General features: G+C 37.8%; 2 protein-coding genes across 4 annotated transcripts; both read right to left on the bottom strand.

Moving 5' to 3' along the window:
- Window positions 1-99: 99 nt before the first annotated feature.
- LOC115631320 (RNA pseudouridylate synthase domain-containing protein 2) lies at window positions 100-8,758 on the bottom strand. Of its 3 annotated transcripts, none has more exons than XM_030528038.1 (12): window positions 8,669-8,754; window positions 5,121-5,259; window positions 4,240-5,054; window positions 2,775-2,867; window positions 2,615-2,702; window positions 2,331-2,553; window positions 1,853-1,940; window positions 1,524-1,744; window positions 1,270-1,460; window positions 985-1,212; window positions 367-671; window positions 100-303 (listed from the first exon to the last, which is right to left on the bottom strand). In XM_030528038.1, exons 3-12 carry the CDS (start codon window positions 4,876-4,878, stop codon window positions 229-231), a joined length of 2,151 nt encoding a protein of 716 aa, XP_030383898.1. In that variant the 5' UTR covers window positions 4,879-5,054; window positions 5,121-5,259; window positions 8,669-8,754; the 3' UTR covers window positions 100-228. The 3 variants fall into 3 exon arrangements, with proteins under 3 accessions (XP_030383898.1, XP_030383897.1, XP_030383899.1); XM_030528037.1 differs by having other exon boundaries at window positions 177-303; window positions 8,703-8,758; XM_030528039.1 differs by lacking the exons at window positions 100-303; window positions 367-671; window positions 985-1,212; window positions 1,270-1,460; window positions 1,853-1,940 and having other exon boundaries at window positions 1,542-1,744.
- A 2,384-nt stretch (window positions 8,759-11,142) lies between these two features.
- Window positions 11,143-13,566, bottom strand: LOC115631549 (thrombospondin type-1 domain-containing protein 4). The gene is made up of 5 exons (XM_030528326.1): window positions 13,295-13,566; window positions 13,060-13,241; window positions 12,026-13,000; window positions 11,469-11,619; window positions 11,143-11,397 (listed from the first exon to the last, which is right to left on the bottom strand). Exons 1-5 carry the CDS (start codon window positions 13,542-13,544, stop codon window positions 11,234-11,236), a joined length of 1,722 nt encoding a protein of 573 aa, XP_030384186.1. The 5' UTR covers window positions 13,545-13,566; the 3' UTR covers window positions 11,143-11,233.
- Window positions 13,567-17,947: the final 4,381 nt, after the last annotated feature.

Genomic DNA, 17,947 nt, shown 5'->3' with positions numbered 1-17,947 from the left:
GAATAGCACATTTTCATCCTTATTTTTACAACAGAAACCCCTTATAAATATAATTGAAATGCAAACTATGCACACAAAGGACAACTATCGAAATTTATGTCCAGTTTTATATAGAGAAATACATTTTTATTAATATTTCTACAACTTAATAACTTAATGAATAAATATCAAATTTTGTCTATGATAAATAAAGTTACGGCAAGCAGCTATTATTTGAACACGTTCCGCTCAAGTCGATTCGGATTCGTCCCACTCCGGGCGAGCCCAGTTTGGAAGCTCGGTTTCATATTCCCAGTCTGGGCCCTGTAATTCAAAAATGTATAATTAAAATTCAAGCCTTGGTACTTTAACTTGTTCAAATTATACCTTATACTTCCATGCATGTAAGTACATAACAAGGTCCTTTGGCTTTGGGTCCCGGTAGTGCACTTTGCACTCATAGCAGTGCTTATCGTCTGTCATTTTATCCGCTTTAAACATTATGTCTACTGGATCTTCTGTGCTTTCCTGAGTGAGCAGCAGAGGAGCTGCATTACACATCCTCTCGGTGATTTCTGTGCTTTCTTTCTGAGTCCAACTTTCCTTTTCAGAAAGAGGACTTTCTACGCTCAGAGGAGTGCTTTCTGGAGAATGCGTACCAATACCAATATGAGCATCATTGTGGTGAATTCCTTTAATAACAACATTTATATTTATACACATACATACATACATACATGTGTAATACTCTTCGACAAGACTTTGTTACAAGAAGGATGAACCCAATTTAGAAACACAGCTCTTTTAGAAAAAATTGACGCTACTTATTAATTTACTTTTGAGCGATTCGTAAATAACTACAAGATTTATGTTTCTACTCAAACAGTAGACCTGATTTAACAAAACTAAGGAATGGGCAAGCACATTCCTTGTTACAAAAAATTTCGATTTTTTCGACAAGTGAAATCAATAGTTTCCCAGTTTTAGCAAAGGCAGGCAGCTTACCAGAAATTTGATCGGTACTGAGGCTTTCTCGGTCCGCTTCATCTTTGGTAGTTTTAAACAATGATATGTCTGAGTCACTATCAATTCCCAGCCAATTTTCAGCATTGTGTATACAAATGAGATCTCTAATGAGTTCATCATCTGACTTGCCGCCAATATCGCCTCCACGGCCTTTTAGCGGTCCGAAAACTTCGTGATTATATAAAGGATCGTTCACAATGGGGTAGCCTACCGAAAAATACTTATATGTAAGTCAGTTGTAGAATAATCTTAAGTATAGCTTACCCAAATATTGCAAATGTACCCGTATCTGATGCATGCGGCCGGTGAGGGGCTTGCAGAGGACAACGCTGCTATTGTCGTTTTGTGAAAGCTTTTGAAATGTTGTAGTGCACTCCTTTCCTCTCGGAGAAACTTTACAAACCCCGATTTTGTAACTGACCACTTGAATTGGTTCGTTGCAGTCAACGACCCCACTAAAATATAAATGGATCCATTACGAAGAGTTTCTCTTAACATTACAAAGCGGAGCAGCTTACTCTGGAAATATACCATCCACTCGGCACACGTATTGCTTTTCCACCTGTCTGTTACGTATCTGTTGTTCCATTTGTCGCGCCTTTTTCGGAGTGCGACCGAACAACAATAGACCCGATGTTAACCGATCCAGGCGGTGAATTGTGCGTAGATTCTTCAAGTTCAATTCTTTAGCGAGAATGAACACAACTGTATTGTGCCGGTAGCGACCGCAAGGATGTACCTGTAAAAGAAAAAACAATCAATTTTGTTGTTGCCAGTATAGCTAATTTGATGGGAGATTGGGGGTAACTCTAACATATAAAATATGGCTGTCAACAATGCCACTTACAGGTATCGAAGCTGGTTTATTTACAACCACAATGTCCTCATCTATATGGACAATCGTGATTGGCTGACAGGATACTGGTACTTCATGTCTGTAAGAATTTTTACGAAATAAATTATTTAAAAAGGCTTTAAAGCAGGCATCAAAAAATAATATCTTCTAAGAACATTTTCCAAAGCAGTTCGGAAAAGGAAAGTTAAGTTATCGCTAATAATCGGTACTCATCCGTTTTCTGTCTATCTATTCCAATTCGAAAAGTTATTTTTAAAACTAAAAGTAATTTACTGACTTCTTATTGATTTATATAACATTTGAAACTGTTAGTCGCAGATATATCAAAATTCATTATACCATCCTTTTGAAAAGTAAATACGATACAAATAGTTATTCAAGCATAATTCCGTCTCGGGAAAATGCTCCCGTTTGCTTAGATCGATAATACTTTCCAAAATATAGAAGATACATTTTACTGATTGATTACCTGTGAACAATATTTGCCAACAAGTCATTGTGTTTTAGGCGGTAGTCCACGGGCACTTTCTCGAAATTTACTGTCAGTGTTCCTGTTTGAATACAACGCTCGTACTCCTCTGCTGGATGGGCTCGGAATTCTCTAGCAAATATGTCTAAGATCTTTTCACCAACCCAGCGCCCTTTAGTGAACGTTGTGAACGTAAAGTAATAGGGGTAGACTTTCCGAAGTCCTAGGGGAATTATAGAAGCAACATTTTGGCATTGTAAGCCTCGTTTATTTTGGAAACTTACCGTTCTCAATGTAATAGGATGTTTCTTGATATCTTTCGTCCGTAAAACCAGGCCTTTTTGCTTTCAAAGCCTTTGTCTCTAGTTTAGCCTGAAATAAGAAATATGTATCCGGAGCTGTAAGCGTCTACATTTTATATATTTCGTGCTCAGTTGTTGGTACCTTTTTCAAATCCTTTATTTGGTCAGAGTCTTCAGTTTTCCGCTTCTCTGGTACCCTCAGTGTTTTTTTTCCAAAATCATTTGGAGAAATAATCTTTTTTAACAAAGAAAAACAAGGAACAAGGAAACAACATATAAGTTTCTAGGTACTTGGCAGAAGGAAAATAAATATATATATGAATATATATGTATTATATTTATCCCATATACGAATAGTGCCTTTGAATGTGTATTCGTTGGAAAAATAAACATAGTGTATTCTATGACCAAACGCATACATTATAAAGAAAAGAGTAGATAAGCGACTTAGTCTAGGGCCCCTCATAATTATGGGATCAGTCAGAAACTGTTATTTAGGATTTCCACATTTTGTAATCGCCCACATTATCTATGTAAAGCATATAGTAAGTGAAGACTCAGGATCGAGAATCTAATTTCGAACAATAACCCCAAGTCATGTTACCTTGCACAATGATGAGGACTAAACTATTATTTTTAAAGAACACTTTAAGTGAATCAAGGTGTACTGCTTGCGGTCGAATAAATTATAATTTAATCAGCTGCCATATTTCGATGGCCACTTGCCTCGCCTGCGACTAATTAGCGGTGTTTGATATAAGTTCTGGCTTGCTTGTTGGTGATCGTTTTTAACATAACTGTCGTGGTTGCCACTGTTGCTGTTCTTCTGTATGATGTTGTGGTTGCAAATGTTATTGCGGTTGCGGTTGCGTTTGTTGTTGCGGTTGCATCACCTGTTATGATTGTATGTGTTCTTGTTCCGTTTGGCCAATTTTTATTCGTGGTTATTGCCGTTTTTAATTTGTATTTGCTTGCGTGTTGGTTTGATTAAAAATAAGAATTTCGTTAAAGCATTGACCGAACCTCTCACCCTCTCACCAACCTCACCAACCTCACTCGACCAGATGACCAACATTTTCCATAGCTGGTCTCACTTGTCATCAATTTGAAGCCTAACACCTGTAGACACAAACGCTTTGTTTTCAAATATCATTCGCAGATCCTAAGCTCTGCTGTCAAATGTCCCCTTATTGTTCCGAAATATTAGGTGCCCTAATTTGACATTACTTACTTCTCTGTAAAAATTAAAATCGAAATTTATTGTCTGCTGCTCTTGCAATTGTAAAATTATTCCACGCGATTTTAGATTGCTAGTCCCAATGATTAAGGCCTTGAAATTTGATTACATGTATACAAAATTTAACTCTAGAGCTCATCGAAAACTTCTTTTGAAATCAAGTGCAAATTTCGTACCATCTAGGTTAACAGACAGACTAAAAACTGGGTCAATACAAGTATTGTGTACTTCTATGATATGTGTGAAGAATTTATCAACTTCATACGGGTAGTTCTGTTCAACAGTATTTGAATTAGAATTAGAGAGGCACATGCCTCGCTAATTTTAAAAACTTGTAATTGTAAATGGGTCTGTTGGTGGCAGTACTCACAGTCCTATTGCTGGGCAAGGCTGCAGTGCTTGGATTTGTTTTGGCTCCATAGTTTCCCAGTGCCAGTATTCCTAAATTAATGTTCATCGATGTGGCAACCTGCGGGTGCTGTGCCTCCTGAGGATATACCGATATACACTTTAAAGGCGGCTCTCCATAGGTCGGCTGTTGGGGCAGCACCCCGCCGAAGGATGTTGTTCCAGCTGCCGCCATGCAGGAAGCTAAGGACAGCGGCGACAGCATGGTGGGATGCAGCATATGTGTGCGGGCATATCCTTGAAGCGAGCCTTGAGTTGCCTGTGCGGCCACTGCGTATCTTGTCGCCGATTCCTGCAGTTGTGCGTGTGTGTTTAGAAGTGAAGGCGTAAAGTTGTAGGCTACGGAAGGCGAGGGTGTGGGTGTGGGTGTAGGGGTGTGTGGGCGCTGGTGGGGAATCACCGATGGCTGCTGCTGGGAATGCTGATGATGTGGTCGGATATGCAGATTGGACTGCACCTGGAGAGCGCCCAGTGGGTTAAGCGCCGAGCCTGGGTAGACGCCAGAAATTTTGTCTGAGACTGGTGTCTGCAGAGCCATTACCTTCTGCTGCTGACCAGCCAAAGGCCACGGAAAGTACCAGGCGCACGATGAATTGTGCATGTCGGCTTTGCCAAAGATTTCGAGGGACTACTGAGATGATAAGTTTACGAGCTTATCATTAATCAAATATTATAGCTACGCCAACAATCGAGTGGTAAACATTTAATTTATTTGTTAAATCGCACACACGAGCCCGCTTTTTGCCGAGCAATTAATGCACACAACACTTACGAAATCTGAGGAAAAAAGCAATAAATGTATATTTGTGATCTTCAAATGGTAAATGTTATATTTTTTCCAACCTGTTTGTTTATTTTTCAATATGGCCGGGGGAAAAATGCATAAATTTAGTTATGTTGCTGGTCAAAACATCTGATTTCAATTGCGAGTACGAGTATATAGTCGGTATGCAGAGGCAGCTACTTATTTACCTTCGAAGTGCTGAAAAAGTTTAGAATTAAATAAACTTAGACTGCGCTGTGCGATTGTGTGATTGTTTGGTTTAGCTCTTGGTGAGTCGATTTGAGCTTTGCTGCCATCGGTTTACAGACGCAAAACACGAATACATACATACATACAAGTACATACAAATGTTCACTTCGGCTGGGTGTGTTTATATTTGGGTGAGTTCATTGTTTAATTATCGACATACTGTCAAAAATCACCTTAGCGGCCCCCATCTGGCCTACTCGCGAACGGCATACTACTTTTTATTGGCCATCTAGCCATCTAACAGATTGTTGGGCAGCTATCTAGCTACCGGGCCGGCAAGCCCTAAAATGTGGTGCAATGAATTTGAAATGTACATGAAAGCTGATAGCCATGGCCAGAAGAGTTGGAGTTGGAGCAGTGTTTTCATCCTACAGTGGTAAGGTAGTGTCCGTTCTAATCGCATGAATTTCACGTTGAAACAAATTTAGTTTCCGAAATCATTCATGACACACAAATGATGTGTCTGTCGGATGTCTCAGACGAGGCGTCGTTAGCCGTCAGCCATCAGCCGTTTGCCGCATAATGGACGCGGCCAAATACAATATGCCATGTTGCGATAATAGAAATAAACGCACCGCCCGCTTCCTATCTCGCCTGGTCGTGGTCGCCACTCGTGGCAACTGTATTTGGGAATAGATTTGTTTATTTTCAGGGGCTTTCTGCTAAAATAAGTCTGATGTATTACTAGGCCCGCACGTTTTCAAGAGTTGGCCAACAAAATTTTCAAAATTTTATCTTTTTCATGTCTTCGTTTTCTTATACTATTCCTCTCTTTTGTTCATATAAATTGGTATACGTTTAATTCTTATTGATATATTGCCAACAAATTTGTGGCATAACAACAGTTTTTGAAAAAAGTGAATTTCTTTTCTACACCAAAACATCATTCGGATTCAGAATCAGAATCAGAACCAGAAGCACAGCGTACAAAATTATTAAAATTAAATGAAACTAAATGGAATTGACTATCCAATTTAAAAGTAGTTTCGGCGCAGATCATTAAATCTATGTAACATTTACACCCCTTCAGAAAATAACAAATTATTTTAATATACCAAGAGCCGAGCACCCGTGTCTCTGGCGTTCGGAATTCTTTTTTGAAAATAGATTCACAAACATACTCTCAGTGACGTATTTTCTTAAACATCAAAGCATTCGATCCTATGGACATGTTAAAACTGGATGTACTATGGACACAGTATATGTATAAGTATCTGGGACTACACTTTGCGGCCGGAATATATATAGTGCTTCTACTAGTACGTAGAAATGAAGATAAAAGCAATCATCTTTTATTATGAGATGTCAGTGGAGTTTATTTTGTCGCAGCTAGTGTTCCAATAACAAAACATTGAATTTCAAAGTAACGAAATAAAAATAATAACAATCGCGGTGCAGAGCCTACACGGAGTGAACATACTTGTAGATCGACCGACCATAAATAAGTATTAAGAACAAAAACTGTATTGTAGACTAGCTTCGTGGAATTGATGATAAATTTGTGCCGCCTTTGCGTAATGTGGGAACGGTTCCTGTTTAAAAATAAAAAGTAACAGAGGCAGTGGCCGTGCTTACACAATTGCTTGCAGCAGTTTCAGAACATCAAAATTTTCGGGAGTGGTGATGAGTCGGGCGACGAACTAGCGACGGACTAGCCGACTAGTCGGACTAGCGACGTTGATGAGCGCAAGGGCATCAGATATGTTGTTAGACTAGCGAAATTACTTTGCATATTCATATTTTACATCGAGCTCTTGCCAAGAAAATTGTACAAAGAATTTAAATTTTCAGAACAAAAGCTATTTGTGTACGATAAATGGACTCTTACGCTGTATGGGGCATATTTTTGGTACAGAGCCATGCGTAGCCACACACGGATAGGCACACGCACGCACACAAGCAGAGTCGCGAACACACACACTCTCATATAGTTGTACATAATCTATTCAAGAAGAAGTCGTGGGATAATATGTCAAAAATGGACCACTTCGTAGTTAGTATACTAACAAGTATTTCACTATCCCCACCAATGTCGCCGTAAGACGGGCGCCATTTTCTCGAACAACACCTATGTATAAACAAACGGATACACACATACATGCATGCATATGTATATAGTACGAGTCTGTAAATATTCTCATAGAATTTAGTTTAGATAGTATTTACAGAAATACGTACACATACTCGTACAAGTACATACACTGATAGAAAGAATGCCCTCATGATCTAGCAATAGCGGGCCCCTTATCACAATATTCTTTACTGTTTTCATTCATATTGATTGAACCATCCATCCATCCATTTACAATTAACAAAACTTATGTTTGTTTCGTGACTCTATTCAAATATGTTGCACCAAATGGGGGCAGGTAATATAGAATTTTGTGCTACTGCATCCACTAACGGATTTATGAGCACTCCTTCTAGATCTTTCAAGCGAGAGCATCGATATAGTTCACCATTTGGGTGCAGGGTATGAAGCTTGCCCAACCTTGGAGCTTACGCTATTAAAGTTTCAATGTTCCAATATCTTGGAAACAGGACGAAAAAAAAAAGTTTTTAAATTAACAATTAATTAGTTAAGCACCATTTATGCTAGTATAAGAGCAGGAACTTAGTTATTATATTTGAAAAACAAGCAACTGCAGCTTAAAATATTAAAGATAATCGGCCAGACTCGAACATTTCGAAGCTGTAGAGGTTTACAAAAATACAGGAGTTATTCCGTTCGGGCTACTAATTTTAACCATCAACCAAAAGGACTCGAATAACTATTCTTAATAAACATAGTTATTTTGGTATACCGATCAGCTTTTGCAAGGATGCAATCGTCAACAACATCACACTGTTTACTCTTCTTCTTTCAACACTTTGCTTTCTTTTCATACAACAGGCAGCAAACAGCTGTTATTGAAGCTGCGTGCGTCGGTTAAAAACTACTGCAGGCACACACACACACTACACGCCAAACTTAAAGTTGGACATTCTTCATGGATTGTTTTTTTCCCGACTAGAGATACATACATACATATATGCCAATGCTCTTTATTTTGCTATTCAAGGCTGGAAAAGAGCCAAAGCTCTTTTAGAATAACAATGAACAATTCACTTTTTTCACATGTGTCTGAGAGTCGGTGGTTATACTACATATCCTGAATATTTTGTAAGCAAAACTGACCACATGAAAAGAGTTTGAATAGTTTTCTTGTGGTGGTATTTACGCGTGTTGGATAACATAAACTAGGTTTATGTAACAAAACGGCAGTTGTCCAGTTTAAATTATGCAGAATATTGTTCATATGTACAATATTATTTTATTTATTATTACGAAACTTTTTCATTCATGTTCTTAGCTTACAAAAGGTGTTAACAAAAGCACGCGTTTTGAATACTTTTGGTTTCGGGTGAAGCTTTTCTGAAGAAAGCGGTGACGCGACGACCGACCAGGCTGGAAACAAATAACAAACTGTTTTTACACTATGCACCACCTGAATTTTTCGGCTGCACATACAACATGTTTGAACTCGAACCCGTTATTCGATTCAAACTCATTATCGCCAGCAAACACGCTGCTGTTAAGTTTCTGTTATACGAAAATAATGTACACATGTGTTTTAGCATTATTCCGTTAAACGATATTGTTTATAGAGATCTGAGGAAGGTAAAACAATGGGGGATTTTTAAGGTGCAAATCAATAAAGTAAATAAAGTCTCGCACTCCACAGGGTTTGTATGATGAACGCTACTAATAATAATATTAATATTGTGAATATTAAAAATTACGTTTTTAAGAGTCTATATTAATCAATTAGATAATTTGAATATAAAAACGGCTCTGAATATTACTATCATATCTGGCCCTAAAGTTTTATGTAATTCTCAAGAACTGTTCCTATGCTTTTCACATATATATAAAGAACATCAAACGCTTATGAGAAGTTCTTTAGCTTACCCAATAAAATGATCAAAAATATAAACCATCAACTGGTTACTGATGGAACAACAAATGTTAGAAAATATTCTATAAGCCGTCTGAGAATGCTTTATTCCTTTTTTATTTAAAATATACATATATATATATACGTACGCACATATAGTATATAGTCATAAAAAAGACACGAACAAATATTTTGGCACACCTCCAAATAGAAGACAATTGAAATTATATTTGATTAAATAAGAAATATATACATATAAGCATGTTTAAACATACATACATGAACTCGTAATTCATTTTTTTTTTTTATATTTCGAATACAATTTTTTGAGCTATAGTTCAAATGTATAATATAAAATAGCAACATTATAAACATTTTTCCTGCCAGAACAATGATATTTGAAACTGAAAGGGAATTGCATATATTGTGATACTACATTCATATAATTTGCCACCACCACATACACATAGACTGCTAAATAGCTGAGCGTCCCCACATAATATTGTTTATGTCCATGTTCATGCAGCCAGCTACTAAATTAAGGCCAAACTTGTTTTAGCGTGCCATTCTATAAGAATGAGAAAGGCACGATGTCGTCATTTTTGCCTTCGTCCGACTATAATCTATTGAATATAGCACTCCTACCGACTTATATTCATACACTGAAGCAACTCAAAAGCTGAAGCCGCACACGCTCTATTCGTTGGTTTCCGAGCGCCGAAGCTCATATATCCTTGCAAAGTCTCTGGCAGCTATGTGTGTATATGGTGGTCCCATAGCCCCAATGACAAACTTCTCAATATCCCCGAACGTATACAACATCTAAGCCGCACGATATATATTTTTGACTGTTAGAAACAAATGACTGGATATAGTGATATCAATTTATTCCAGTTCCCATTTAACTTCTCTAGATATTTAGGATGTTTTGCCTTCTTCTGCCTCTTCTATGTACAGGTATTAGTTCCTGAACAGGGCTTCAAAGAAATGAGTGCAACCAATGGCAATCACATGGCAAGAATGCCAAACTCCTTCACAAATTCGTAGCATTCCTTTCGAAAGAGTAAAAGTGTAACATTTGAGTGCACACACCTACAACCTATCGTGCTGATTTAATCACTTTCTTTGGCGTGCGTCAACTTTCACTCCCATAAGCACGCACACCTCCACAATAGTTGCGGCGGGGAAGTGGTCATTTAATGTTGTCCTAACAGGCGAAGTAACGAAAAAGCCTTTTCTTGGTTGGACTACGGACGAGGTAGTTGGATGTTTCAATAAAGTTGGAAAATGTTATGAGGGTTTCGGTTTCGTGACCGAGTGCTTTTTAAAGAGGACTTCGTGTATATAATAAACTGGGCGATGGCCTATATAATATGTCACTTTTGTTGCGTAATAGAGTCACGCGTTATATAAAAATGACCAATCTCCGTTCCAGACGCGTCATGCCGATGTAAAGATACATACACACAAGAAGACCATTACTTCAATTATATTTAAAATATCATCTAGAATAGCTCGATTTTCTGTGGTAAACTATATAATATTCAAAATCATGATGATGGAAATGTAGGATGTAGGTATTGGAGAGAAGTAATCAAAATATTACATTTTATAGCAAACTTGCCACCAAAGTATGACGGATACTGTACTTATAACAAAGCAGTTCACACTTTTCATGATGATGAAACCATTGCATACTTTTAGGAGTCTACTGATAAAGATAGTTTTTAAGTTTTTAGTAAGATTTGATTTATGGAAAATTTGAAACAGAGACTGAAACGAGTAATATTCAGGAGGTAGCAGCTCAATTGTTTCCTTATTTTTGGAAGTAATAGGAACAGCTAAGTTGTTAGAAACGTAGCCACTGATTTCAATCAAAGTCGAACTGAAAATATACTTTTGGATCTTATGCTTAGGAAGTATTTTTTATTTTAAATCGTTATTTATAGGTTTTAAATACCAAATTGGCTACAGCTGGTTTACATTTATTTAAAAGTCGTTAATGGAAGCGTGTGCGTGCAGGAGTAGCAGCAATTAGTCCGATAGTAATTATGGTTGCACAGCTTCGCCTGCAGAGCCCATTGGCAGTTCGCGAATCGATCTATGCAGGCAATCGATGTATCATTATGGAGCTGTTCGTTCTTGTTCTCTATAAATAATATTACAACCATTGAGTATTCATCAAACTTCTTTTGAATACGAGCCTATTTTCCGACTTACCTTCACATTTTTGGGTATTACAATTACGAAAGATGGGCTCGCGAACTGCGTACTGGCATTCGCTCGACTCTTGCAATGCATTCTGCCTCTCATCATAGGACAGACATTTCACCGCTCGCCGCTGTGTCCCACCATCGCATGATTTTGAGCACTAAAGGTTTACAGAGGAAAATCATTTTAAAGTATAATTAATAAAAAACAAGAAAAAAAATTAAGAAAAAAATGCGTATGATGAACAGCGTTGAAATATTTATATTGTGTTCGGAATTCTATCGTTTTAATCAAAAAAAGTGATTGATAGGTGGCGGCTAAAGAATAAAGCGTTGAAGAAAAGCGTTGACTGCTTCAAACAACCAATGGGGAAAGCGGTCAACACAAACACAAAAGAGTATTTGTATAAAAATACAGTTAAAAAAGTTACTAATTAGATAGGATCATAAAGCTGTCAGAATTGATACATTAAAAACAATTTGCTTATCAGAATATCATTTGAAGCAAATAGTTATAACTATAATTAAAATTGTCATTGTGGATATTGTTTTATTTTTTTTACTTACTTCTGACCACGCGGAATAGTGCCAGCGTGGTGCACAGTATTCAACCTCATCATGGGAGCACATTTTAAATGACTGCGGCTTTACGTCCGGCAAACATTCTTCCTCGTCAGTTATAAGCTGATTCTTAATGCAGATCACCATTCTACTGCTCGTCAAATTGAAGCAGTTTCCATTGCAAGGGGTCCAAGGGCCAGTAAACCAGTCTCCGAAATCACACGAGCGCTCTGTTTGGCACGGTCTTTTGATATCTGGAGCGTCACGTTGATTACAACGTTCTGAGCTGAGTTTTGAACGATCGCAGAAAATCGTACGGTATTCCACACCCGTGCCGCACTGTGCTGAACAGTAGTTATTCCAGTTCGACATAAGCCAAGCGGACGTCCTGGTCTTTTTGTGGGCATTGTACTGACTGTGAGTGACATTTTTGAAATCTGAGCGGTTATGTAAGTGGTTGTGTCTTTGGTTCTTTGGACACTCGCATTCCTTTTGGGATGGCGGCTGCGTCTCTAAGCAGGCGGAGCGATCCACGTGTATAACAATATTCGATGCAAGCTCCTGTACGCAACTGAGTTCACGATTGCGGAACCCCTGTCCGTGGTGACAGCGGCAGGGGCCCCATTCATTCGGACGCCAGTAGGCCGGACACGGTTGGGTGTTGCAACGCAGAAGGTTTTCATTAAGAACCGGCTTCTCCAAGTGCAAACAGCGACGCTGAGAGTAGTAACGAACGGGGTTTTCACGACCACATCGAAGAATTGGTGATTGAGTACCACCTCCGCAAGACTTTGTGCAACCACTGAAACCAATTACCTTCCAATTATACTTCCGTCTGCGCCCAGGACGCGAACTGCCCAGTAAGCCCTCCTTTAAAACGCCACCGCTATACTCTAATGGCAACTCATTCTCCTCAGACTCAGATATTATAGGCAACAAGTACTCATATTTGATACCTGGGTTGGCTGTTTTAGTATACACCTGTAAAAAAAATGTTGGCACTTATTATGAATGCTTATCGAATTTTAAAACAATATTACCAAGAGGTCCAATTGGGCCGTTATTGGACCAATGGCAGTAATCCATTCCGTAACTCCTTCGCCTTGTTCGACTCCATCGATTCTGTGATAATCGAAAGTAGCCCCTGCTACCTCATACGAGGCGCTTTCGGACACCATATTCTCACCATTGAATACGTACTCCAGCTCCGGCACACGCAAAGCTGCAATCTCGCGGTTATCACACTATTTCCTCACAAAGATATCTGCTACGTACCCAGTAAATTTTCGCTGTTCTTTAATTCGGTAATGGAGATATTTGAGGCACCGGCGGGTATGGTTGCTACATGAGTATAAGTATCCACTGGCAAGGGGTCACGTGTGAAGATTCCCGCTACTGGCCGACATAAAAGCCCTCCACAGCTTACCGCCTTGCTGTTTGCATAAAAACCATTAATGGCTCCATTTGCGTGTACGGCCTTCAAGCAAATCAGAAAATAAAATACGCATTTAATAAAACAAAACATTTTTAGTTGACTTCATAACTATCAATGCCAGTGATATACATAGTCCAACGGTCTTTGAGTTCTCACTTCGCAATAAAAGTTCACTGGTTCTTTAGTTCCTCGTTATCTGTAGCTTATCGCTCCTTCAGTTCTTAGTTCACGAATGCAGTTCGAATGTCGATATATTTGTAAATTATCGATCCATAGTCAATTAAATTTAACGTTACATTTATATTTGTGTATGATTTATATTATTTGTTATACCTAAAATATTTGCAAAAATAGTTTACCTTACAAATTCCGTCGACACAAATAGCACGGCTTGAATTATTCAAGCGATAATATTCAGCCGGACGGGAGCAAGGTGTACCATTAAGTACAGTCTCATTAAGAGTGGCAAAGAACTTCGTTCCCACGGGTCTACAGTTAAGTTCACACTCGGCATCGTCTGGAATCGAACAATAAATAAAATATACGGACTCTCTTAAATTGAATACCTTTTATATATGGTATCCAGCTGTAATGAACTCCATGAAAATTGAATTCATTGTACATGGCACATTGGATCGCTCTAATGTCTTCAGATCCCTTTAAACAAGGATGATCATTGCAGAGCTTATAACGCTTGATAAGACCCACGCAAGTATCGGTCGTATATCGTACTCCCGTCAATATATTGCTGCAAATATTTAAAATAAACATTAAGCTCAACACAGAATCTTCATATATAAAAATCCGAGATCAAAACGAAATTTGTTCGACTCACATTACAGGAATCCCATAAACAGCAGTCCATATATATCTATTTTGTTACAAATTGCTTATTTTAAAGTTTGGATAAATCTACTCACCGACTTATGCACTTCCGTGTTTGGTGCATTACGCCACCTCCGCATGCTCGCGAGCACTCACTCCAATCACCCCATTCGCTCCATTTCGGGTATTGTCGAAGTCTTGACTTGATCCTTTTAGTGGTTGTTGTTAGTGTTGTTGTTGTAAGTGTTGTTGTTGTTGTTGGCATATTTGTCGTTATTGGCAGTGTGTTCTCCATAAAATGTTCTGTTGCATTTAATATTCGAGATTCGTTTACTTTTGGGCTCATACTTGTAGAATCGTTTATAATTATCGGTGTTGATTTTCTCATTTGACGATCATCATATTTATTTTCAGGTGTGACTTCGTTCTCTGGGTACACCTCATTGCTGTTCCATTTTGAATTAGCTTTTTCATATGAACGCTTTCCACTGAAATTTTCAAAGGCCGTAGTGTAATTTCTTACTGAAGGCGGTACCATTTTCAACTGATTTCGTTCTTTTAACCATTTTTGGTGTTTCTGTAACGAGCGTTCATCAGGTAGCAAAACGTTGACAGTTTTTCAAAGAATATTAACTCACCTTAATGCGTTCAATAGTTGATGAATCCGCTTGTACCAAACAGAATAAAACAGTCGCATATAGAAAAATACTGAAATGAGCATTTTAGGATGTTGATTAAAGTATAGAACACCTTTGGACTTACTACGAGTTAAGAATCAATAAGCTATTTTAAAATTATATAGCTTAACCGAGATATTTACATTTTTTAAAACTTGTTTAATAATTATAAAACGGTGAATTCGATATCAAAGAGTGTTCGACTATATTAAAAAAATTTTTGTTACCTGATTATATATTTAATATTATTCATGGTCATTATGATCAAGTCCTTCCCTGAAAGAAAGTGAAATATGTGCATTAGTTTATCATAACAAGTCGACAAATTTGGTCTTGTGGGGTTGGCCACGCCTAACTGAAGTTCTTTATAACTATTGAAAATAAGTAAGGTGGTCAACTTTCGTGCTTTAAAGCACCATTCGTCTTAATTTAAAAATGAAAAGGCATTCAAAGCGGTCGCATAACTTTCAATATATTGAAAATTGTTGTAATTCCTAAATGTTAAATCTATTCAGCTGGGTTGCGTTGTGGTTTGTAAGGCCTAACGATGGCATACACATTCATGTACAGAGTATACAAATGGTAAAGAATAGATGAATTGGATATGAGAGTTGCTTTTTGTATTTATCTCAGTTCAATTTTAAAAGCGAAGCCCTGATCTCTTATCTGGTAGTATTTCACGCAGCGTCGAGCCAGTCACGCCCTACTGTAATGAGCTCATTAGAACCGAATCGACAGTTCAACGCTAAAATGAAATATTGTCTATCAATTAACCCAATTTAATTTGCTGGTGGCTGAGCGCTGAAACCGCTTCAGAGTCTCGTTGGAAACAACGAGGATTGCGATGAAAAAAATCTTAACGCCGACACATTGGAAGTCATAAAACAAAACACATGAGTTCGGCACCATAGAAGAGCGCCCCCCATATACGAGCATGTTAGGCATTTGAACATCCAACCAAAAAATAATTATAAATAAAAGCAACCAAAAAGCGCGCTCTGCGCATTAACTCTAAGCAAGCAAGTCGCGCGTAACGTCGCGAAAATTATAGAGCTGCACCCCCGATTCAAGCATGCACAGTACATACCTACTCCCATTGTATATGTATGTACTTGTATATACATATAGTATATGTATATACTTGTATATATAGTGTACGAATGTAGAAATGTACAAGTTAGATTGTTGACACAAAAAGGTCACTATAATTCTATTAACCTTCATGGCGATTAATTTTTGAAGAATTTACGATATTTTGTGTATCTAATTATTGATGTGTACATACATTTGTATATATGCAGATGTATGCATGTACATACAAGTATGTAAGTTATGAGGTGGTCGTACATGCGTATATATTTGTGTACGCAGATTCAAATTTTACTTCTTTTTAATTGACTTTAATGGTTTGATATTTTTATGTGTACTACGCATATAACATAGTATGTGTATATTCTTGATCAGTAGAATGGGGGGTACTTACACGTATCTAAGCATGTCTATCTGTTCAAAAAATCTAACTCTACAAGTATATGCTACAAAATATGATACAAGTATATGCTGTTCGCAATGCCAAAACTAAACAAACCAAATATTACATTTGTAAGTATGTAGTTCTGTATTATTATTAAGCATTTCACCCATATAGGAGAACCCAAAGAAATTACAGATACAATTTTACACTAGCTGGTTTCACAGGGTATTTCATGGTCGGCTATACGCGAGTGCAGCATTCTCTCTTGTTTTAATTATGTGTAAAAATGTTGAAATGTAAATTTGTTAATGTACATTTGTAATTGAGAGTTGCCGTCGTTTGGAAACAGAGTTCTTTCGGAACCATTTCCACCAAATGCAATATTACATACAAGTACGAGTGTAAGAGGTATTGCATCGCAAGAACGAACGGGTGAACAATTGCTGTGGTAAGTGGTTTCACTGAAAAGTTTTTCAAATGAGACACTTAAGTGGTGGGAAAACCAGAAAGAAGGAAACATCAGCTATTAGAGTGGTTGTGTCGCACGAGCTTGTGGCTTATAAGCCCTGTATCATCCTAATCCCATCTAAAGCTTTCGAGATGAAAATCATTCCAACACCGACACATTGGAAGCAAACACAAAGAGTGCTCCCCAAATACGGACATGTTAGGCATCCAAACAACCAACCTATAAAAACAGCAACAAAAAGGTGCGTACAGCGCAGTCGCGCGTGACAATGCGAAAATTGTAGGCCAATTGATTGTGGTAAGCGTTTGGTTTCCATGACGAGCTGCGCCTCGGCTATTGCATCTATTTAAAATTCACATAAAGAACTATAACCATGGACGGCAATCCATGTAGCGGCATGACGCCAACTACCCGTAATATCTATTAAGCATTTTCCAGTTTTCTACATATATTTATGTACGTGTATACTGCGACAATCAAACTTCAATCGAAAAGTGACGAAATACACAAAACTGTATTAATGAACCGATCATTATGACCATAACAGTCGATCTCTATATGTACAGACGCCCAAAAGTATATGCTATTTATCCGTTAGTTATTCCTGTTTGTAGTGGTTCGCCAGGTGCCCCTATTTTGAAATACTCTGTATCTATGTGTACAATAAATATAGAAATTTAAAAACTTAAGAATACATAACGCAATTATAATAATAAAACTGTGTCTATGGGGATGTGCAGACTTGAACCAAAGCAGCAAAAACATCAGCAGCTGCGGGCAGAGCCTGGGTAGAAATTATATTTATAGCTATAACTTCCTTTCGATTTGAAGTGTCATGATAAGAATTCGCATACTGACACATAATCATTAAGTAAATTCCAAGAATTACGGATGTTATGGAAAATCAGTATTGGCGGGGGAGTGAGGAGAAAGAGGAAAAAACAAGCTTGTACTACACATACTACATAACGCCTCTGAGATCCAAGTGTAGAATGAATTAATCATTTTATCTTGGGTATATATAAATGTAAGTATTGGAACTTTGACG

The sequence above is a fragment of the Scaptodrosophila lebanonensis genome, unplaced genomic scaffold (assembly GCF_003285725.1).
Source record: "Scaptodrosophila lebanonensis strain 11010-0011.00,11010-0021.00 unplaced genomic scaffold, SlebRS2 tig00001412-arrow-pilon, whole genome shotgun sequence".
Lineage (NCBI taxonomy): Eukaryota > Metazoa > Arthropoda > Insecta > Diptera > Drosophilidae > Scaptodrosophila > Scaptodrosophila lebanonensis.
The sequence above is the reverse complement of the archived record's forward strand: the minus strand, read 5'-3'. Positions and strand labels throughout refer to the sequence as shown.

What these genes read in the sequence shown, in the direction of transcription:
- LOC115631320 (XM_030528037.1), bottom strand. Translation starts at nt 4,878, where the DNA reads ATGCACAATTCATCGTGCGCCTGGTACTTTCCGTGGCCTTTGGCTGGT. An exon ending in TTGGCAAATATTGTTCACAG is followed by an intron (nt 1,941 to 2,330) that starts GTAATCAATCAG and finishes AAATTCTTACAG; the next exon opens with ACATGAAGTACCAGTATCCT. An exon ending in TACATGCATGGAAGTATAAG is followed by an intron (nt 304 to 366) that starts GTATAATTTGAA and finishes TTTGAATTACAG; the next exon opens with GGCCCAGACTGGGAATATGA.
- LOC115631549 (XM_030528326.1), bottom strand. Translation starts at nt 13,544, where the DNA reads ATGTTTTGTTTTATTAAATGCGTATTTTATTTTCTGATTTGCTTGAAG. An exon ending in GAACAGCGAAAATTTACTGG is followed by an intron (nt 13,242 to 13,294) that starts GTACGTAGCAGA and finishes GCGAGATTGCAG; the next exon opens with CTTTGCGTGTGCCGGAGCTG. An exon ending in ACTATTCCGCGTGGTCAGAA is followed by an intron (nt 11,620 to 12,025) that starts GTAAGTAAAAAA and finishes GTAAACCTTTAG; the next exon opens with TGCTCAAAATCATGCGATGG.